Raw genomic sequence first — 24319 nt, 5'->3', positions numbered from 1 at the left:
AAGAACCCATGCAGTTGGGTGGAGCTCGCCTTTCGTTAACGGAAAGACTACGTCGCCGTCGGGCGGGTCTTTGCCTCTACTGCGGTAATGGTGGACACCTGGTGAGTACCTGTCCTTCCAAGTCGGGAAACGCCAGCCCCCAGTGAGTACTGGGAGAACTACACTGGGCATGGTAACCTCTCCTTTCTCTCCCAAACTACCATCTAAGATACTTCTTCCTATAACTCTATCAGGGGACTTTGGAGACATCTTTACGAGGGCCTTCCTAGACTCCGGGTCTGGTGGGAATTTCATTGATCACTCATTTGCGGAGAGAAACCAGATCCCTCTGGTAGCCAAGGATTGGCCCGTAGGCCTTGAAGCCATTGACGGTAGGCCTTTGCAACCCGCATTTATATCTCATCAGACCATTCCCCTCCGTCTTAAGATGTCAGGACACCATTCCGAACAAATTCAGTTGGATGCCATCCACACGCCGGCAGTAGACGTGATATTGGGTCTTCCATGGCTCCAGCACCATAAGCCCCAGATCGACTGGCTTCAGTCACAACCCCTCACCTGGAGAGATCGGTGTCAAGACACTTGTCTGGTTTCATCTAATGCCCTAGTAGCTGCCACACATCCGGAACCCAAGAATTCCCTTCTTCCGGACGCCTACTGGGAGTTCAGAGATGTCTTCGACAAGATTCAGGCGGAGTAATTACCACCCCATCGCGCCTACGATTGCCCGATCGAACTTCTTCCTGGCGCGATTCCCCCCAGAGGTTGTACCTATCCTCTTTCCCTCCCCGAGACCAAGGCGATGAAACTTTATATACAGGAGAACCTCCAGAGAGGCTTCATACGTAAGTCCTCTTCTCCAGCAGGAGCAGGTTTCTTTTTTGTAAAGAAAAAGGACGGCACACTTCGTCCTTGCATCGATTACCGTGGTCTCAACAAGGTGACTGTCAAGAATCGGTATCCCCTCCCTTTGATTGCCGAACTTTTCGACAGGTTACAAGGCGCCACTATCTTTTCCAAACTTGATCTCCGTGGAGCCTACAATCTGGTCCGGATTCGTAAGGGAGATGAGTGGAAGACGGCCTTCAACACGCGTGATGGGCACTATGAGTACCTCGTGATGCCTTTTGGTCTCTGTAATGCGCCAGCTGTCTTCCAGGATTTTGTTAATGACGTCTTCAGAGATCTGCTGGATCAACACGTGGTGGTCTACCTAGATGACATCCTGATATTCTCGCAGAATCTCCTGGAACATACTCGGCATGTCAAACAAGTACTTCAGAGGTTACGGGAGAATCGACTGTTCGCTAAGCTTGAAAAATGCCAGTTCCATCAGTCATCGACGTCATTTTTGGGGTACATAATCTCCGACACAGGACTCGCGATGGATCCTACCAAGGTGGAAGCCGTCTTGAACTGGCCTCGCCCCCTCTCTTTGAAAGCAGTACAGAGGTTTTTAGGTTTTGCCAACTATTACCGCAGGTTCATAAAAAAAATTTCCTCGCTGGTCGCACCCATCACGGCCCTCACTCAGAAGAACGCCAATCCCGCACTATGGTCCCCCGATGCCATCATGGCTTTTCAGGTTCTCAAGGAAGCCTTTGTCACAGCACCTATCTTGGTGCATCCTGATCCAGCACAGCCCTTCACTCTCGAGGTGGATGCGTCGGACATAGGGGCTGGGGCGATCTTATCTCAAAGGAAGAACCCACAGGCCAGACTACATCCCTGCGCATTCTTTTCTAAAAAAATTTCTGCAGCCGAACGGAACTATGATGTGGGTAACCGTGAGCTCCTCGCGATCAAGATGGCTTTGGAAGAGTGGCGACATCTATTGGAAGGCACGGAATACCCCGTCACCATCCTTACGGACCATAAGAACCTCTTATATATTGAGACTGCCCGTCGTCTAAGCGCTCGGCAGGCACGTTGGTCCCTTTTCTTCACCCGGTTCAACTTCCTGATTTCATATCTCCCGGGTTCCAAAAACACTAAAGCCGATGCACTGTCTCGTCAATTCTCTGTAGAGGACAAAACCGAAGATCCCCAGGAGACTATTCTTCCTCCGAAATGTGTCCTGTCTGCCAGTACCTTTGACGCACTATCAGAGATCACCAAGGTTCAAGATCAAATCCCGCAGGGTCTCAGGGTGCCAGTTGGACGACTTTTCACACCCCCGACCTTCCGTCTGAAGGTAATGCAATGGGGGCACGCTGCTAAAACGGCAGGTCATCCAGGGATTAAAAGGACTATTGACCTCCTGCAACGAACATTTTGGTGGCCTAGCATGCGTAAGGACATTCAACATTTCGTTTCAGCATGTTCCACCTGCGCACAGAACAAGACTCCACGGAATAAACCTCCAGGACTCCTGCAAACCCTCCCTATTCCCGATCGTCCTTGGGAACATCTCTCGATGGACTTTATTGTCGACCTACCCAAATCCAAGGGTATGGACACGATATTAGTAGTGGTCGATCGCTTTTCTAAACAAGCGCACTTTATCCCACTTAAAGGTCTACCCAGTGCCCCCAAACTTGCCGAAGTATTTGTCAAAGAGGTCTTCAGGCTCCATGGGTCACCTCAGACCATAGTTTCTGATCGGGGGTCGCAATTTGTTTCTAAATTCTGGAGGGCCTTCTGTAAAAAACTTAATGTGGCACTTCACTTCTCCTCGGGATACCACCCACAGACCAATGGTCAAACTGAACGAACCAATCAGTCACTGGAGCAGTTCCTCCGTTGTTTCATATCGGACTCTCAGGACAATTGGCTCGACCTACTTCCTTGGGCGGAATTCGCTCACAATAATCTCAGGAATGAGTCCACTTTACAGTCTCCATTCTTTTCTAATTTTGGCTTTCATCCTTCTACCCTTCCTCAGTCTGGGCCGAGTACAGGAGTTCCAGCCGCAGAAGAGAGGATTCGGGATCTTCAAGCTTCCTGGTCCAGGATTCGGGATAATCTCAAGCGGGCCACAGCCATGCAGAAAAAGCAGGCGGATCGGCATCGTCAGAGACCACCCGATTTCGTTCCTGGTCAGAAAGTATGGCTATCTACAAAAAACATACGCTTGAAGGTCACATCCCCAAAGCTGGCACCCCGATTTATCGGTCCATTTCCTATATTGAAGAGGATCAATCCGGTTACCTACCAACTCAAACTACCTGCTACCATGAAGATTCCCTCCGCCTTTCATTGTTCTCTACTCAAACCGTTTGTACCCAATCCTCTGATCCAACACATCACACCTTCCCCCAGACTTGTCAATGGACAAGAAGAGTTTGAGGTACAATCCATTCTAGATTCTCGCATTTCTAGAGGAGGCCTCCAGTATTTGGTGCATTGGAGGGGTTTTGGACCCGAAGAAAGGGCATGGATTCCTCAAATCCAGGTACACGCCCCCAGGCTGGTACGGGCTTTTCATTCTAAATTTCCGCTTAAACCTGGTAAGGATCGTCCGGAGTTCGACCCTGAAGGGGGGGGTACTGTAAGGTCTCTGCCCGCTGCGGTTCCTACCTCGGCTGCCGGGGCGCGCGGCACCCGGTCACGTGGGTCTCCTCTTCCTCCTGAACTCCCGGCAGCCCCTGCTGTCCATGCGCGCCGCCGTGGAAAGGCCGCGCGCGCGCCTACGGCTCCTGTCTTTTAGTCCGGCGAATTCAACCCGCCCCTTCCGTCGCGCGCGTTGCGCGCGAGCGCTACTATGTCCATCTCTACTGCCGCCAATGTTATTGTTCCGTTCCCACCGGTTCTGCATCCTGCCTCAGCCTATCAGCGCTCTACCTACCTCTGACATCACCGCTGGAGGTTCTCATTGGTTCCTGTCAGTATATAGTGCCTCCAGCCCTGAGCTGATTGCTGAGCATATTCAGTCTCTAGTTGTGCTTGCTACAAGCTACTTCGCAGTCTGCTTTTGTCTTCCGTCATAGACCCTGAACCTGTACCTGGACTCCCGATCTCTGGCACCCTCGAACCCCGGCTCGCTCAACGGACTTCTACCTTCTCCTCTCCTCGACCCTGGCTTTGGACACCGACTACTCCTGACCTCTCCTACCCCGGATCTGGCAAGTACCTCTACCACTCTACTCTCTCCTCTCCCGAACAAGGCTATCTACACGACTCTGCTTACCGGACCCGCTCACGCGGCTGTAGGGCGGCGGTTTTCCTGTATCCCCACCTCGGCCTCGCGGTCCAGTCCGGTTTGTGGTGAGCACTCCTATATTCCCGTGACATTATGCTCAGCCCTACAGACCTGGACTCCGCCGAGGTGGATCGACGCCTGAGCGAACACGATGGCCTGTTCAAGGAAGTAGAGAACTGTCTCTCCCAAAATAACCAGCGTATGGAGATGCTCCAAAATTCCCTGGGTACCATTTCGGAGCAACTCAAATCCCTTCTGTCCTCTCCCGAGGCTGCTGCCGCTCCTCCTGCTCCTATTTTTTCTCCGCCGGTACCTTTGACTCATTCTCCGGAACCTCGTCTACCTTCCCCCAATCGCTATTCGGGAGAGCCTTCAGCATGCCGTGGCTTTCTGGCGCAGTGTTCCGTCCAATTTGAACTGTTACCCTCTCACTTTCCGACTCCTCGTTCCAAGGTTGCGTACATCTACTCTCTGCTGACCGATGACGCCCTGGCCTGGGCTACACCCATATGGGAGCATCGCCCGGAGCTGACCTCAAGCCTGGACCGGTTTTGTACTGAATTCCGGAAGGTGTTCGATACACCAGGAAGGAGGGTAACGGCCGCTTCTTCTCTCCTCAATGTTTTACAGGGTAATCGCTCGGTGGCACGCTACGCACTGGAGTTTCGCACCATTTCCGCTGAAACTAAGTGGAATGATGAAGCACTCGCCGCAGTGTTTTGGCAGGGTTTGAATGACACCCTCAAAGACGAGCTGGCCGCACTAGAGCGCCCTACCTCATTGGATGCACTCATCGCACTCTGTATCCGTATGGACCAGCGGCTTCAGGAGCGAAGAGTAGAGAAAGGAAAACGTCTAAAAGGTACCCAATCCACTTTTTCTTCACACACAGCTCCAGGGGAGTCCGTCGCCGTATCTTCCGAAGAACCCATGCAGTTGGGTGGAGCTCGCCTTTCGTTAACGGAAAGACTACGTCGCCGTCGGGCGGGTCTTTGCCTCTACTGCGGTAATGGTGGACACCTGGTGAGTATCTGTCCTTCCAAGTTGGGAAACGCCAGCCCCCAGTGAGTACTGGGAGAACTACACTGGGCATGGTAACCTCTCCTTTCTCTCCCAAACTACCATCTAAGATACTTCTTCCTATAACTCTATCAGGGGACTTTGGAGACATCTTTACGAGGGCCTTCCTAGACTCCGGGTCTGGTGGGAATTTCATTGATCACTCATTTGCGGAGAGAAACCAGATCCCTCTGGTAGCCAAGGATTGGCCCGTAGGCCTTGAAGCCATTGACGGTAGGCCTTTGCAACCCGCATTTATATCTCATCAGACCATTCCCCTCCGTCTTAAGATGTCAGGACACCATTCCGAACAAATTCAGTTGGATGCCATCCACACGCCGGCAGTAGACGTGATATTGGGTCTTCCATGGCTCCAGCACCATAATCCCCAGATCGACTGGCTTCAGTCACAACCCCTCACCTGGAGAGATCGGTGTCAAGACACTTGTCTGGTTTCATCTAATGCCCTAGTAGCTGCCACACATCCGGAACCCAAGAATTCCCTTCTTCCGGACGCCTACTGGGAGTTCAGAGATGTCTTCGACAAGATTCAGGCGGAGGAATTACCACCCCATCGCGCCTACGATTGCCCGATCGAACTTCTTCCTGGCGCGATTCCCCCCAGAGGTTGTACCTATCCTCTTTCCCTCCCCGAGACCAAGGCGATGAAACTTTATATACAGGAGAACCTCCAGAGAGGCTTCATACGTAAGTCCTCTTCTCCAGCAGGAGCAGGTTTCTTTTTTGTAAAGAAAAAGGACGGCACACTTCGTCCTTGCATCGATTACCGTGGTCTCAACAAGGTGACTGTCAAGAATCGGTATCCCCTCCCTTTGATTGCCGAACTTTTCGACAGGTTACAAGGCGCCACTATCTTTTCCAAACTTGATCTCCGTGGAGCCTACAATCTGGTCCGGATTCGTAAGGGAGATGAGTGGAAGACGGCCTTCAACACGCGTGATGGGCACTATGAGTACCTCGTGATGCCTTTTGGTCTCTGTAATGCGCCAGCTGTCTTCCAGGATTTTGTTAATGACGTCTTCAGAGATCTGCTGGATCAACACGTGGTGGTCTACCTAGATGACATCCTGATATTCTCGCAGAATCTCCTGGAACATACTCGGCATGTCAAACAAGTACTTCAGAGGTTACGGGAGAATCGACTGTTCGCTAAGCTTGAAAAATGCCAGTTCCATCAGTCATCGACGTCATTTTTGGGGTACATAATCTCCGACACAGGACTCGCGATGGATCCTACCAAGGTGGAAGCCGTCTTGAACTGGCCTCGCCCCCTCTCTTTGAAAGCAGTACAGAGGTTTTTAGGTTTTGCCAACTATTACCGCAGGTTCATAAAAAAATTTTCCTCGCTGGTCGCACCCATCACGGCCCTCACTCAGAAGAACGCCAATCCCGCACTATGGTCCCCCGATGCCATCATGGCTTTTCAGGTTCTCAAGGAAGCCTTTGTCACAGCACCTATCTTGGTGCATCCTGATCCAGCACAGCCCTTCACTCTCGAGGTGGATGCGTCGGACATAGGGGCTGGGGCGATCTTATCTCAAAGGAAGAACCCACAGGCCAGACTACATCCCTGCGCATTCTTTTCTAAAAAAATTTCTGCAGCCGAACGGAACTATGATGTGGGTAACCGTGAGCTCCTCGCGATCAAGATGGCTTTGGAAGAGTGGCGACATCTATTGGAAGGCACGGAATACCCCGTCACCATCCTTACGGACCATAAGAACCTCTTATATATTGAGACTGCCCGTCGTCTAAGCGCTCGGCAGGCACGTTGGTCCCTTTTCTTCACCCGGTTCAACTTCCTGATTTCATATCTCCCGGGTTCCAAAAACACTAAAGCCGATGCACTGTCTCGTCAATTCTCTGTAGAGGACAAAACCGAAGATCCCCAGGAGACTATTCTTCCTCCGAAATGTGTCCTGTCTGCCAGTACCTTTGACGCACTATCAGAGATCACCAAGGTTCAAGATCAAATCCCGCAGGGTCTCAGGGTGCCAGTTGGACGACTTTTCACACCCCCGACCTTCCGTCTGAAGGTAATGCAATGGGGGCACGCTGCTAAAACGGCAGGTCATCCAGGGATTAAAAGGACTATTGACCTCCTGCAACGAACATTTTGGTGGCCTAGCATGCGTAAGGACATTCAACATTTCGTTTCAGCATGTTCCACCTGCGCACAGAACAAGACTCCACGGAATAAACCTCCAGGACTCCTGCAAACCCTCCCTATTCCCGATCGTCCTTGGGAACATCTCTCGATGGACTTTATTGTCGACCTACCCAAATCCAAGGGTATGGACACGATATTAGTAGTGGTCGATCGCTTTTCTAAACAAGCGCACTTTATCCCACTTAAAGGTCTACCCAGTGCCCCCAAACTTGCCGAAGTATTTGTCAAAGAGGTCTTCAGGCTCCATGGGTCACCTCAGACCATAGTTTCTGATCGGGGGTCGCAATTTGTTTCTAAATTCTGGAGGGCCTTCTGTAAAAAACTTAATGTGGCACTTCACTTCTCCTCGGGATACCACCCACAGACCAATGGTCAAACTGAACGAACCAATCAGTCACTGGAGCAGTTCCTCCGTTGTTTCATATCGGACTCTCAGGACAATTGGCTCGACCTACTTCCTTGGGCGGAATTCGCTCACAATAATCTCAGGAATGAGTCCACTTTACAGTCTCCATTCTTTTCTAATTTTGGCTTTCATCCTTCTACCCTTCCTCAGTCTGGGCCGAGTACAGGAGTTCCAGCCGCAGAAGAGAGGATTCGGGATCTTCAAGCTTCCTGGTCCAGGATTCGGGATAATCTCAAGCGGGCCACAGCCATGCAGAAAAAGCAGGCGGATCGGCATCGTCAGAGACCACCCGATTTCGTTCCTGGTCAGAAAGTATGGCTATCTACAAAAAACATACGCTTGAAGGTCACATCCCCAAAGCTGGCACCCCGATTTATCGGTCCATTTCCTATATTGAAGAGGATCAATCCGGTTACCTACCGACTCAAACTACCTGCTACCATGAAGATTCCCTCCGCCTTTCATTGTTCTCTACTCAAACCGTTTGTACCCAATCCTCTGATCCAACACATCACACCTTCCCCCAGACTTGTCAATGGACAAGAAGAGTTTGAGGTACAATCCATTCTAGATTCTCGCATTTCTAGAGGAGGCCTCCAGTATTTGGTGCATTGGAGGGGTTTTGGACCCGAAGAAAGGGCATGGATTCCTCAAATCCAGGTACACGCCCCCAGGCTGGTACGGGCTTTTCATTCTAAATTTCCGCTTAAACCTGGTAAGGATCGTCCGGAGTTCGACCCTGAAGGGGGGGGTACTGTAAGGTCTCTGCCCGCTGCGGTTCCTACCTCGGCTGCCGGGGCGCGCGGCACCCGGTCACGTGGGTCTCCTCTTCCTCCTGAACTCCCGGCAGCCCCTGCTGTCCATGCGCGCCGCCGTGGAAAGGCCGCGCGCGCGCCTACGGCTCCTGTCTTTTAGTCCGGCGAACTCAACCCGCCCCTTCCGTCGCGCGCGTCGCGCGCGAGCGCTACTATGTCCATCTCTACTGCCGCCAATGTTATTGTTCCGTTCCCACCGGTTCTGCATCCTGCCTCAGCCTATCAGCGCTCTACCTACCTCTGACATCACCGCTGGAGGTTCTCATTGGTTCCTGTCAGTATATAGTGCCTCCAGCCCTGAGCTGATTGCTGAGCATATTCAGTCTCTAGTTGTGCTTGCTACAAGCTACTTCGCAGTCTGCTTTTGTCTTCCGTCATAGACCCTGAACCTGTACCTGGACTCCCGATCTCTGGCACCCTCGAACCCCGGCTCGCTCAACGGACTTCTACCTTCTCCTCTCCTCGACCCTGGCTTTGGACACCGACTACTCCTGACCTCTCCTACCCCGGATCTGGCAAGTACCTCTACCACTCTACTCTCTCCTCTCCCGAACAAGGCTATCTACACGACTCTGCTTACCGGACCCGCTCACGCGGCTGTAGGGCGGCGGTTTTCCTGTATCCCCACCTCGGCCTCGCGGTCCAGTCCGGTTTGTGGTGAGCACTCCTATATTCCCGTGACAAATAGCTACAAGGGAGCAGTATGATATCATAGGCATTACTGAAACATGGTGGGATGAAACTCATGACTGGACAGTTAATTTAGAGGGTAATTCTCTTTTTCGGAAGGATCAAACAAATAGAAGGGGAGGTGGAGTATGTCTATATGTTAAACCAGATCTAAAACCTATTATAAGGGACGATGTTTATGAAGGGAATGATGAAAATGTAGAGACCTTGTGGATAGAAATTAGCAGTGGAGGTAAAAGTATAAAGAAAATGTTTGTGGGAATATGCTATAAACCACCAAATATCTGTGAGATTGAGGAAGCTAAAATTAATTTGCAAATGGAGAAGGCATCAAAACTGGGTCATGTTTGCATAATGGGCGATTTTAATTATCCAGACATAGACTGGGGCAATGAGATTAGCGTTACAACAAAAGGAAACAGGTTTTTGGGGGTGCTTAAAGATAATTATATGATCCAAATTATTGAGGAACCAACCAGGAGAGGGGCAGTTCTGGATTTGGTCATATCAAACAATGTAGAAGTAATAACAAATATTCAAGTCCTGGAACATTTGGGTAACAGTGATCATAACATGGTCTCATTTGAAATAAATTATCAAAAAACAGATTACTTGGGTTCAACAAAGACTTTAAACTTTAGAAAGGCAGATTTTAATAAACTGAGGTCTAATCTAGTAGTAATACAATGGGATGATGTTTTTGCAGGGAAAAATGTAGAAGATAAATGGGCAGTCTTTAAAACATTGTTAGAAAAGCACACTTATCAGTGTATACCCTTGGGTAATAAGTATAAAAGAAATAAGTCAAAACCAATGTGGCTAAATAAACAGGTAGGGGAGGAAATGGACAAGAAGAGGAAGGCGTTTAGATTCTTTAAGTCAGAAGGGACAGAGACATCGTATCAGAATTATAAGGAATGTAACAAAAATTGCAAAAGGGCAATTAAATTAGCAAAAATGGATAATGAAAAAAGGATTGCAATAGAAAGTTATGTCAACCCTAAAAAGTTCTTTAAGTACCTTAATAACAAAAAAATGAGAATAGAAAATATAGGACCCTTTCAGTGTGAGATGGGTAGGCAGATTATTGGAGATAAGGAAAAAGCAGAGGTATTAAACAAATTCTTTGCCTCTGTGTTTACCAGGGAAGAATCAAGTTCAATAGTAGCGCCACAGGAGGAAGCCACAGCCTCCATATTAATGACCAATTGATTAACTGAGGAAGAAGTTCATAAGCGACTTGAAAAAATTAAAGTAAATAAGGCACCTGGCCCCGATGGCATACATCCAAGAGTTCTCAAGGAGTTAAGCTCAGTAATAGCAAAACCATTATATTTAATATTCAAGGACTCCATTTCCACAGGCTCAGTACCACAAGATTGGCGTAAAGCAGATGTGGTGCCTATATTTAAAAAGGGAGCTAGATCGGGGAATTAGATATCTGTAAGCCTGACTTCAATAGTAGGGAAACTACTTGAAGGTTTAATACGGGATAATATTCAGGAATACCTAATGGAAAACAAAATTATTAGTAATAGTCAGCATGGATTTATGAAGGATAGATCTTGCCAAACTAACCTTATTTGTTTCTTTGAGGAGGTAAGTAGGAATTTAGACCAGGGTAATGCAGTTGATGTGGTCTACTTAGATTTTGCAAAGGCTTTTGATACGGTTTCACATAAGAGGTTGGTGTACAAAATAAAGAAAATTGGACTCAGTAATAATATATGCACCTGGATTGAAAACTGGTTAAAGGACAGACAACAGAGAGTTGTCATAAATGGAACTTTTTCAGGTTGGGCTAAAGTGTGAGTGGAGTACCTCAAGGATCGGTACTGGGACCCCTGCTTTTTAACTTGTTTATTAATGACCTTGAGGTTGGGATTGAGAACAAAGTCTCCATCTTTGCTGATGATACTAAATTGTGTAAGGTAATAGAATCAGAGCAGGATGTAATTTCTCTTCAGAAGGACTTGGAGAGACTGGAAACGTGGGCAGGTAAATGGCAAATGAGGTTTAATACAGATAAATGTAAGGTTATGCATTTGGGATGCAAGAATAAAAAGGCGACTTACAATTTAAATGGAGATATATTGGGGAAATCCTTGATGGAGAAGGATTTAGGAGTGCTTGTAGACAGCAGGCTTAGCAATAGTGCCCAATGTCATGCAGTAGCTGCAAAGGCAAACAAGATCTTATCTTGCATCAAACGGGCAATGGATGGAAGGGAAGTAAACATAATTATGCCCCTTTACAAAGCATTAGTAAGACCACACCTTGAATATGGAGTACAATTTTGGGCACCAATCCTAAGAAAATACATTATGGAACTAGAGAGAGAGCAGAGAAGAGCCACCAAATTAATAAAGGGGATGGACATTCTAACTTATGAGGAGAGGCTAGCTAAATTAGATTTATTTACATTAGAAATGAGGCGTCTAAGAGGGGATATGATAACTATATACAAATATGTTAAGGGACAATACAAGGAGCTTTCAAAAGAACTATTCATCCCACGGGCAGTACAAAGGACTCTGGGCCATCCCTTAAGGTTGGAGGAAAGGAGATTTCACCAGCAACAAAGGAAAGGGTTCTTTACAGTAAGGGATGAATCATCGGGAAGCGCAAAATATGTGAAGAAAAAAATATATAATAGTGCAATACTGTATATAATGTGATTGACAAGTAATGGCTGGTCTATTTATTAAATACTCACAAACGTGAGAGGGTTAAAGGCACGTAACGGTATCTTTAAGTGCTGCAGAAGCCCCACAAAACGATCAGGAAATCAGTCTATGTCCCCAATATATAGACTCCACAGGACCTTAATAAAGGATAAAACTGGACATAGTGCAGACTGTATACAAAAGGTTTATAAAGGGTAAGTGGAAGGTATTACACTCACATGATTCAAAGTTAAAAAAAGCATTTAGATCACACGCGGTGGATCTCTGCAACTGGCTCAGTAGTTTCACAGGTTCCCCTCCGTTATGGCGTGCGTTTCACAGATGCGTTCCAGTGAAAACCGGAAGTGACGTCATCCGCTTGCAGGGGTTCCGGCCGGTGGGGTGAGCGTCACTCTACGCGTTTCACCTATTCGTTTTCCTCAGGAGTGACGTTCTAGTGGATGAAGGGGGCATATATACCCTTAGCTAGGTTCCCATTGGTGAACGGTGAACTAGTTTTTAATTACACAAGCTGGGTACGCATTGGGCTATAATGAGACAGATCGTTACTATCTCTACATCACACATATGTAGAGTTCAAAAAAGGGCAATCAATTTAAATTGCTACTTAGTTGATATAGACATGTTTCAGATACAATAATGTTAAAAATGATTTAATTGTATATTAAAAACAGATGTATATTTAAAAAACGAATATATATATAAAAACACTATAAATAGTTAAAAAAGGTAAAAAACAGGTATTACAACAATTAACTCTATATTAGGGAGCTATGGGTGGGAATGGTATGGTAATTGATCAGTGAATTCATGTAGATGGGAGGTAAAATCTAATGTGGGAACAGAAACAAGGCAATGACAATGCGTACCCAGCTTGTGTAATTAAAAACTAGTTCACCGTTCACCAATGGGAACCTAGCTAAGGGTATATATGCCCCCTTCATCCACTAGAACGTCACTCCTGAGGAAACCGAATAGGTGAAACGCGTAGAGTGACGCTCACCTCACCGGCCGGAACCCCTGCAAGCGGATGACGTCACTTCCGGTTTTCGCTGGAACGCATCTGTGAAACGCACGCCATAACGGAGGGGAACCTGTGAAACTACTGAGCCGGTTGCAGAGATCCACCGCGGGTGATCTAAATGCTTTTTTTAACTTTGAATCATGTGAGTGTAATACCTTCCACTTACCCTTTATAAACCTTTTGTATACAGTCTGCACTATGTCCAGTTTTATCCTTTATTAAGGTCCTGTGGAGTCTATATATTGGGGACATAGACTGATTTCCTGATCGTTTTGTGGGGCTTCTGCAGCACTTAAAGATACCGTTACGTGCCTTTAACCCTCTCACGTTTGTGAGTATTTCATAAATAGACCAGCCATTACTTGTCAATCACATTATATACAGTATTGCACTATTATATATTTTTTTCTTCACATATTTTGCGCTTCCCGATGATTCATCCCTTTCTACATTCCACGAGGATTGACAGAGCAATCCTGCACCGGGTCACAGCAGCATTTCCATATATGTTTGTATAAGTATATCACTTTGTATACCTTGATTTATTTAGAGCGCCACTATTTGATAAGTTTTCTTTTCACATTCTTTACAGTAAGGGCAGTTAAAATGTGCAATTCATTACCCATGAAGACTGTGATGGCAGATACAATAGATTTGTTCAAAAAAAGGTTGGACATCTTTTTAGATGGGAAAGGTATACAGGGATATACCAAATAAGTATACATGGGAAGGATGTTGATCCAGGGATTAATCCGATTGCCAATTCTTGGAGTCAGGAAGGAATTAATTTTTCCCCTTAATGGGTTTTTTGTTTGCCTTCCTCTGGATCAATAAGTAAGTATAGATATAGGATAAAGTATCTGTTGTCTAAATTTAGCATAGGTTGAACTTGATGGACGTACGTCTTTTTTCAACCTCATCTACTATGTAACTATGTAACTATATTTAGGATTCCTGTTTGCTGAGCTTCTTTCATCTGATGCAGATTGTTAACCGGGAAATTGATGCCTCCTAAGAGCTGGTGGATGTTTTTGCACAAATAAAGAGGGGAAAATGTAGCAAGAGAGAATATTTTATATAATATGTGCAGCGGGTAACTCCTCCTAATGACATGAACCAAATCACAAACTGATGCACAGGGTCAAGTATTACAATAAAGCACCTTGATATATTATAGCATGTCACAATGCACATTATCATTCTCAGGCACTATGAGTCTGAGCATCAGAGTGATACATAGGGGACAGTCCCTATTTGCACCAATTTTGCTTTAATTGTGCCTTGATACATCTCTCAAGTGTATATGCGAGTACTTTTTTTGTGCTGTGCAGTGAGTCCCAGGCTGCAAGGCAGTCTGTGCTGGTTTCATGTGACAAGTTTTGTTCCAGGTGACATCACCCTTCCAGACAGAGAAAGAAAAGCTGAACGGATTTGATGAGAAGTCATATCTCTTCTCAAATCTCCTGAAGGCTGGAGAGGACCCATACCGACAGCACGCCTTCAACCAGCTGGAGAGCGACAAGCTCAGCAGTGACCGGTCCATTCGAGATACAAGACACTACAGGTACACAGTGGAAAGTCGGCGTATCACAGTGATGCATAGAGTCTGAATATCACATTTATACATAGGGGAGAGTCTGAATATCATAGTGATACATAGGGGAGAGTCTGAATATCATAGTGATACATAGGGGAGAGTCTGAATATTACAGTAATACATAGGGGAGAGTCTGAATATCACAGTGATACATACATAGGGGAGAGTCTGAATATCACATTTATACATAGGGGAGAGTCCGAATATCACATTTATACATAGGGGAGAGTCTGAATATCACAGTGATACATAGGGAAGAGTCTGAATATCACAGTAATACATTGGGGAGAGTCTGAATATCACATTTATACATAGGGGAGAGTCTGAATATCACAGTGATACATAGGGGAGAGTCTGAATATCACATTTATACATAGGGGAGAGTCTGAATATCACAGTGATACATAGGGGAGAGTCTGAATATTACAGTAATACATACATAGGGGAGAGTCTGAATATCACAGTGATACATAGGGGAGAGTCTGAATATCACAGTGATACATAGGGGAGAGTCTGAATATCACAGTGATACATAGGGGAGAGTCTGAATATCACAGTGATACATAGGGGAGAGTCTGAATATTACAGTAATACATAGGGGAGAGTCCGAATATCACATTTATACATAGGGGAGAGTCTGAATATCACAGTGATACATAGGGGAGAGTCTGAATATCACATTTATACATAGGGGAGAGTCTGAATATCACAGTGATACATAGGGGAGAGTCTGAATATCACATTTATACATAGGGGAGAGTCTGAATATCACAGTGATACATAGGGGAGAGTCTGAATATCATAGTGATACATAGGGGAGAGTCTGAATATCACATTTATACATAGGGGAGAGTTTGAATATCATAGTGATGCATAGGGGAGAGTCTGAATTTCACATTTATACATAGGGGAGAGTCTGAATATCACAGTGATACATAGGGGAGAGTCTGAATATTACAGTAATACATAGGGGAGAGTCTGAATATCACAGTGATACATAGGGGAGAGTTTGAATATCATAGTGATGCATAGGGGAGAGTCTGAATTTCACATTTATACATAGGGGAGAGTCTGAATATCACAGTGATACATAGGGGAGAGTCTGAATATTACAGTAATACATACATAGGGGAGAGTCTGAATATCACAGTGATACATAGGGGAGAGTCTGAATATCACAGTGATACATAGGGGAGAGTCTGAATATCACAGTGATACATAGGGGAGAGTCTGAATATCACAGTGATACATAGGGGAGAGTCTGAATATCACAGTGATACATAGGGGAGAGTCTGAATATCACAGTGATACATAGGGGAGAGTCTGAATATCACATTTATACATAGGGGAGAGTCTGAATATCCCAGTGATACATAGGGGAGAGTCTGAATATCATAGTGATACATAGGGGAGAGTCTGAATATCATATTTATACATAGGGGAGAGTTTGAATATCATAGTGATGCATAGGGGAGAGTCTGAATTTCACATTTATACATAGGGGAGAGTCTGAATATCACAGTGATACATAGGGGAGAGTCTGAATATTACAGTAATACATAGGGGAGAGTCTGAATATCACAGTGATACATAGGGGAGAGTTTGAATATCATAGTGATGCATAGGGGAGAGTCTGAATTTCACATTTATACATAGGGGAGAGTCTGAATATCACAGTGATACATAGGGGAGAGTCTGAATATTACAGTAATACATACATAGGGGAGAGTCTGAATATCACAGTGATACATAGGGGAGAGTCTGAATATCACAGTGATACATAGGGGAGAGTCTGAATATCACAGTGATACATAGGGGAGAGTCTGAATATCACAGTGATACATAGGGGAGAGTCTGAATATCACAGTGATACATAGGGGAGAGTCTGAATATCACAGTGATACATAGGGGAGAGTCTGAATATCACATTTATACATAGGGGAGAGTCTGAATATCCCAGTGATACATAGGGGAGAGTCTGAATATCATAGTGATACATAGGGGAGAGTCTGAATATCACATTTATACATAGGGGAGAGTTTGAATATCATAGTGATGCATAGGGGAGAGTCTGAATTTCACATTTATACATAGGGGAGAGTCTGAATATCACAGTGATACATAGGGGAGAGTCTGAATATTACAGTAATACATAGGGGAGAGTCTGAATATCACAGTAATACATAGGGGAGAGTCTGAATATCACATTTATACATAGGGGAGAGTCTGAATATCACAGTGATACATAGGGGAGAGTCTGAATATTACAGTAATACATACATAGGGGAGAGTCTGAATATCACAGTGATACATAGGGGAGAGTCTGAATATCACAGTGATACATAGGGGAGAGTCTGAATATCACAGTGATACATAGGGGAGAGTCTGAATATCACAGTGATACATAGGGGAGAGTCTGAATATCACAGTGATACATAGGGGAGAGTCTGAATATCACATTTATACATAGGGGAGAGTCTGAATATCCCAGTGATACATAGGGGAGAGTCTGAATATCATAGTGATACATAGGGGAGAGTCTGAATATCACATTTATACATAGGGGAGAGTTTGAATATCATAGTGATGCATAGGGGAGAGTCTGAATTTCACATTTATACATAGGGGAGAGTCTGAATATCACAGTGATACATAGGGGAGAGTCTGAATATTACAGTAATACATAGGGGAGAGTCTGAATATCACAGTAATACATAGGGGAGAGTCTGAATATCACATTTATACATAGGGGAGAGTTTGAATATCATAGTGATGCATAGGGGAGAGTCTGAATTTCACATTTATACATAGGGGAGAGTCTGAATATCACAGTGATACATAGGGGAGAGTCGGAATATCACATTTATACATACATAGGGGAGAGTCTGAATATCACAGTGATTCATAGGGGAGAGTCTGAATATCACAGTGATACATAGGGGAGAGTCTGAATATCACAGTGATACATAGGGGAGAGTCTGAATATCACAGTGATACATAGGGGAGAGTCTGAATATCACAGTAATACATAGGGGAGAGTCTGAATATCACAGTGATACATAGGGGAGAGTCTGAATATCATAGTGATACATAGGGGAGAGTCTGAATATTACAGTAATACATAGGGGAGAGTCTGAATATCACAGTGATACATACATAGGGGAGAGTCTGAATATCACATTTATACATAGGGGAGAGTCCGAATATCACATTTATACATAGGGGAGAGTCTGAATATCACAGTGATACATAGGGAAGAGTCTGAATATCACAGTAATACATTGGGGAGAGTCTGAATATCACATTTATACATAGGGGAGAGTCTGAATATCACAGTGATACATAGGGGAGAGTCTGAATATCACATTTATACATAGGGGAGAGTCTGAATATCACAGTGATACATAGGGGAGAGTCTGAATATCATAGTGATACATAGGGGAGAGTCTGAATATCACATTTATACATAGGGGAGAGTTTGAATATCATAGTGATGCATAGGGGAGAGTCTGAATTTCACATTTATACATAGGGGAGAGTCTGAATATCACAGTGATACATAGGGGAGAGTCTGAATATTACAGTAATACATAGGGGAGAGTCCGAATATCACATTTATACATAGGGGAGAGTCTGAATATCACAGTGATACATAGGGGAGAGTCTGAATATCACATTTATACATAGGGGAGAGTCTGAATATCACAGTGATACATAGGGGAGAGTCTGAATATCACATTTATACATAGGGGAGAGTCTGAATATCACAGTGATACATAGGGGTGAGTCTGAATATCATAGTGATACATAGGGGAGAGTCTGAATATCACATTTATACATAGGGGAGAGTTTGAATATCATAGTGATGCATAGGGGAGAGTCTGAATTTCACATTTATACATAGGGGAGAGTCTGAATATCACAGTGATACATAGGGGAGAGTCTGAATATTACAGTAATACATAGGGGAGAGTCTGAATATCACAGTAATACATAGGGGAGAGTTTGAATATCATAGTGATGCATAGGGGAGAGTCTGAATTTCACATTTATACATAGGGGAGAGTCTGAATATCACAGTGATACATAGGGGAGAGTCTGAATATCACAGTGATACATAGGGGAGAGTTTGAATATCATAGTGATGCATAGGGGAGAGTCTGAATTTCACATTTATACATAGGGGAGAGTCTGAATATCACAGTGATACATAGGGGAGAGTCTGAATATCACATTTATACATAGGGGAGAGTCTGAATATCACAGTGATACATAGGGGAGAGTCTGAATATTACAGTAATACATACATAGGGGAGAGTCTGAATATCACAGTGATACATAGGGGAGAGTCTGAATATCACAGTGATACATAGGGGAGAGTCTGAATATCACAGTGATACATAGGGGAGAGTCTGAATATCACAGTGATACATAGGGGAGAGTCTGAATATCCCAGTGATACATAGGGGAGAGTCTGAATATCATAGTGATGCATAGGGGAGAGTCTGAATTTCACATTTATACATAGGGGAGAGTCTGAATATCACAGTGATACATAGGGGAGAGTCTGAATATTACAGTAATACATAGGGGAGAGTCTGAATATCACAGTAATACATAGGGGAGAGTCTGAATATCACATTTATACATAGGGGAGAGTTTGAATATCATAGTGATGCATAGGGGAGAGTCTGAATTTCACATTTATACATAGGGGAGAGTCTGAATATCACAGTGATACATAGGGGAGAGTCTGAATATCACATTTATACATACATAGGGGAGAGTCTGAATATCACAGTGATTCATAGGGGAGAGTCTGAATATCACAGTGATACATAGGGGAGAGTCTGAATATCACAGTGATACATAGGGGAGAGTCTGAATATCACAGTGATACATAGGGGAGAGTCTGAATATCACAGTAATACATAGGGGAGAGTCTGAATATCACAGTGATACATAGGGGAGAGTCTGAATATCACAGTAATACATAGGGGAGAGTCTGAATATCACATTTATACATAGGGGAGAGTCTGAATATCACAGTGATACATAGGGGAGAGTCTGAATATCACATTTATACATAGGGGAGAGTCTGAATATCACATTTATACATAGGGGAGAGTTTGAATATCATAGTGATGCATAGGGGAGAGTCTGAATTTCACATTTATATATAGGGGAGAGTCTGAATATCACAGTGATACATAGGGGAGAGTCTGAATTTCACATTTATACATAGGGGAGAGTCTGAATTTCACATTTATACATAGGGGAAAGTCTGAATATCACAGTAATACATAGGGGAGAGTCTGAATATCACATTTATACATAGGGGAGAGTCTGAATATCACATTTATACATAGGGGAGAGTTTGAATATCATAGTGATGCATAGGGGAGAGTCTGAATTTCACATTTATACATAGGGGAGAGTCTGAATTTCACATTTATACATAGGGGAGAGTCTGAATATCACAGTAATACATAGAGGAGAGTCTGAATATCACAGTGATACATAGGGGAGAGTCTGAATATCACAGTGATACATAGAGGAGAGTCTGAATATCACAGTGATACATAGGGGAGAGTCTGAATATCACAGTGATACATAGGGGAGAGTCTGGATATCACAGTGATACATAGGGGAGAGTCTGAATATCACATTTATACATAGGGGAGAGTGGGAATATCACATTTATACATAGGGGAGAGTCTGAATATCACAGTGATACATAGGGGAGAGTCTGAATATCATATTTATACATAGGGGAGAGTTTGAATATCATAGTGATGCATAGGGGAGAGTCTGAATATCACAGTGATACATAGGGGAGAGTCTGAATATCATAGTGATGCATAGGGGAGAGTCTGAATATCACATTTATACATAGGGGAGAGTCTGAATATCACAGTGATACATAGGGGAGAGTCTGAATATCATAGTGATGCATAGGGGAGAGTCTGAATTTCACATTTATACATAGGGGAGAGTCTGAATATCACAGTGATACATAGGGGAGAGTCTGAATATCACAGTGATACATAGGGGAGAGTCTGAATATCACAGTAATACATAGGGGAGAGTCTGGAAATCATAGAGAAATGTCAATGATTCAGACATACAGTGGCGAGAAAGTTTGTTAACCACTTAGGATTTTCACATTTTTCACATAGTTCAAACCTAAATTGTTATTAGATCTTAATCTAGGTCCTAATAATAGATACATATAACTGGATCAAACAAATGACCCAAAAACATTATCCACAAATGATTCAACATTCAATATCCATGCGATAACAAGTATGTGAACCTTTAGATTCAGTACCTGGTGGTGTCCCTTTGAGCATCAATGACTTTAAATAAGCGTTTCCTGTAACTGCTGGTCAGTCTCTCACATCGGATTTGAGGAATTTTTACCCATTCCTCCTTACAGAACAGCTTCAACTCAATGACATTTGAGGGCTTCCTTGCATGGACAGCTCGATTCAGGTCCTGTCACAACATTTCAATGGGGTTTAGGTTCAGACCAGACTAGGCCATTCTAAACACGGAATTTCTTCAATCATTGTTTTCCTGCATGACCGACATTCGGTTCAGCTTCAGCTCATGGACGGATGGCCTGACATTCTTCTCTAGAATCTTCTGGTACAATGCAGAATTCATTGTTCTGTCAATGATGGCAAGCCGTTCAGGTCCTGAGGCAGCAAAGCAGCCCCAAACCACCACCATGCTTAACAGTTGGGATGAGCTTCTTCTGTTTGAATGCAGTGTTTAGTTTTCGCCAAACATAACGTTTCTCATTGAGACAAAACGGTTCTACCATTGACTCGTCTGTCCAGAGAACATTGTTCCAAAAGTGTTGTGGGTTATCTACAGGTATGTGCTCTTTGGCAAACTTCAGATGGGCAGCAAGGTTCTTTTTAGAGAGCAGGGGTTTCCTCCTGGCTATCCTTCCATGAGCACCATTCTTGTTCAGCCTTTTTCTAATAGTCTTGAACACTCACATTGGCCAAGGCGAGAGTGGCCTGCAGATACTTGGTTGTTACTCTGGGGTTCTTTGTGACTTCCTGGAGGATTTGCCGGTATGTTCTTGGAGAGATTTTGATAGGACGACCGTTCCTGGGTAGAGTGACTGTGGTCTTGAACTTTCTCCATTTGTAGACTGTCTGACAGTGAATTGGTGGAGCCCCAATATTCTAATATTCCTTACAAATGTTTTTGTAACCCTTTCTAGACTGATGAGCATCAATAACTGCTTTTCTGAAGTCCTCAGAGATTTCTTTTGATCGTGGCATGACGTGTTTCCACACACCTGTATGGTGAAAACGAAACTCACAAAGTTGCTGATCTTTACATAGGGTGGGGCCTCCCAAACTCACGCCTGAAGATCTACCTAATTATTTAAACATCTGATTCTAATTATCCCCTTTAATTTAGCTGATAAAACCAGGGGTTCACTTTCTTTTGCACATACCCTGACTCTTAATTACTCATTATTTGTCTAATACATACATCATTTTGTTTCAAAGGACATGCTATTGGTTAATATACTGTAAAACCCAATTGGATATTTAAGAAAAGTTATCATGAAAAAACTATGGAATTTCTGTTATTATCATTGGGGTTCACAAACGCTTTCTCGCCACTATAGTTCAGAAACTTAAAATCACAAGGATACAGCTATGGATATACTGAGGGAGAGCCTGGCACATAGCGAAGGTTCAATATCTAATGATATAGATGTGTATGGGGAAAATCTGAGAATCGCTGTGATACAAACAGACATGGGGGGAGCATTAATGGAAGACATCTCTCTAGGATCAACATTTACTGAATATTGTTCTTATAGTTTTCCTTTTATATTTCTAATTCAGATGCACCTCTGCACATTATGATGCTGATCTGCCTGCCGCCAGTGTCATTATCACCTTCCACAATGAGGCTCGCTCAACTCTCCTCCGGACCATCAAGAGGTGGGTACTGCTCTCGGAAATAGGAGGTGGGCACTGCCCCAGGATGTGGGTACTTTCCCCAGGAATAAGATGCAGGTACTGCCCCAGGGCTTGGGAGTATGACCCAAGTAATAGGAGGTGGATACTGCACCAAATTATGGGGCAGTTGGGTAGAGACAGACAGGCAGTGCATTATACAGGTGATGCGTGTTTTAATGAGCAGTACCTGAGAGTGTGACACTTTATACAGGGGCAGTGAAAGCAAAAATATCTTATTCCACACCTTGTCTCTCATCTAACAGGGAACTAAGCTGCTCTCTGCAGATTGGCACAAAATATAAGGTGCCCTCTGTAGGTTGGCAAAGTACAGTTTTTCAGAAGTGTTATCTCTCCACAAACAAAGTTCAGACCATTAATAGTACCATTTTGTAAAATCTCACATTTTTTGCACTTTGTATTTCATGCTATTTATACCACTAATTGCTTAGTAACATGTTCTGGTTAGTGGCTCATAACTCTGCTCTTTTCAAATCTTTTACCACCTATTTGCTGTACCTGTGACTTACAGATAATATTAAATGTATCCGCTCATATTTAATAACAGCATCCAGATTAGGAAGCTTGTGCTCAATGTTTTTCTGCAAGAATGATTTCTGGATCTTCGCTCTGCTGCTTGTAAGTTACATGTTCCACTTCTGATGGGTATTTGGTCTGCTGAGTTCATTCATAGAACAATTCTGAGCTTTGCATGTTTAGCAAGGGGCTGAATAAATAATAGTGATGTGGATGCATCTGAGCAGGTCCTACTGGGGGTGCTTTAATTGCTGTGAGTGAGCTGGGGGCTTATTTTTTGTTGTTGCAGGAATTCTCAGTACCTGACCCCCCCCCCCCTGTATTTCTCATGTGAATAACAAGTCTCAGTTGCTTTCACCTTCCTGTCCAGTAAATTTGGCCTGATTCTGTGTGAAAAATAAGCAGCTAAAACTCTTTGACAGGCAAGAAATGCCTCATGTTGAGACAAATTCGTGATTATTAGCAGAAGCTGCGTGCATCACACATGCCTTATGAATGAATAATAGGTGCTGTGAGGTGTACCTTAGGCATCTAGCATACATTCTCAGGGCCAGCATGCATTACCAGCATTCTCAGGGCCCTGAAGGACACAACTAAAGTGTGTTTCTAGACATCCTAATGATAGTCAAAAGGTGAGCACCAGAAGTTCACACGGTGCGGGAGACTGGACCCCATGGGTTGTTGTTGGTTCCAGTCTAATAGTATCTTCTGTTATCTATTCCATAAATACTGATGTTTCAGAAATGTCACAGTGGATTATAATATTTCTCTGGGTTTCATTATGTGCACGAAACACACAGATGATTTATTCTGGAAATACACGTTAAATATTTTCCCTTCATATGCTTCAGACACTGAAGGAATTTTGTGTGATGCGGGGATGCTGCTCATGATCCCTTTATATTTGGACTGTCCAAATTTGTGGGTTGTGCTGGACAGCTTTTAATACATCTTTGGGATTTTATGAAGAGAGATAGAACTCCAACATCCTTTTACATGGCATCCTGAGCTGGCAGAGGGTTTGCAAAAGGCAATCCCAACCTTCCAGTACATAAAAGTGCAGTTGGATCAAGTGTGGAGTTAAAACCAGAAGGAGCTGAAACAAAGAAGGTTTGAAACAAGGTAGTTGGATTAAAGAAGTTATTTGTTAGGCTGAGTCCAGGGTCAGCGCTTAGGTG

General features: G+C 44.2%; 1 protein-coding gene across 2 annotated transcripts in view; it reads left to right on the top strand.

Annotated features, from left to right (window-relative positions):
* GALNT16 (polypeptide N-acetylgalactosaminyltransferase 16) overlaps positions 1-24319 on the top strand; it is a 139475-nt gene that overhangs the window by 40711 nt on the left and 74445 nt on the right. For both annotated transcript variants that reach the window (XR_012803753.1, XM_075613277.1), the window contains exons 2-3: positions 14402-14577; positions 22491-22589. Coding sequence is in view for 1 of the 2 variants with exons in the window: in XM_075613277.1 (XP_075469392.1) it covers positions 14402-14577; positions 22491-22589 (275 nt within the window). In the remaining variant the exon portion in view is untranslated. The remainder of the gene's footprint in view (positions 1-14401; positions 14578-22490; positions 22590-24319) is intronic.

Source organism: Ascaphus truei, chromosome 9 (assembly GCF_040206685.1).
Source record: "Ascaphus truei isolate aAscTru1 chromosome 9, aAscTru1.hap1, whole genome shotgun sequence".
NCBI classification, from domain to species: Eukaryota; Metazoa; Chordata; class Amphibia; order Anura; family Ascaphidae; genus Ascaphus; species Ascaphus truei.
Note: the sequence above shows the minus strand (reverse complement) of the source record. Positions and strands in the feature narration are given on the sequence as shown.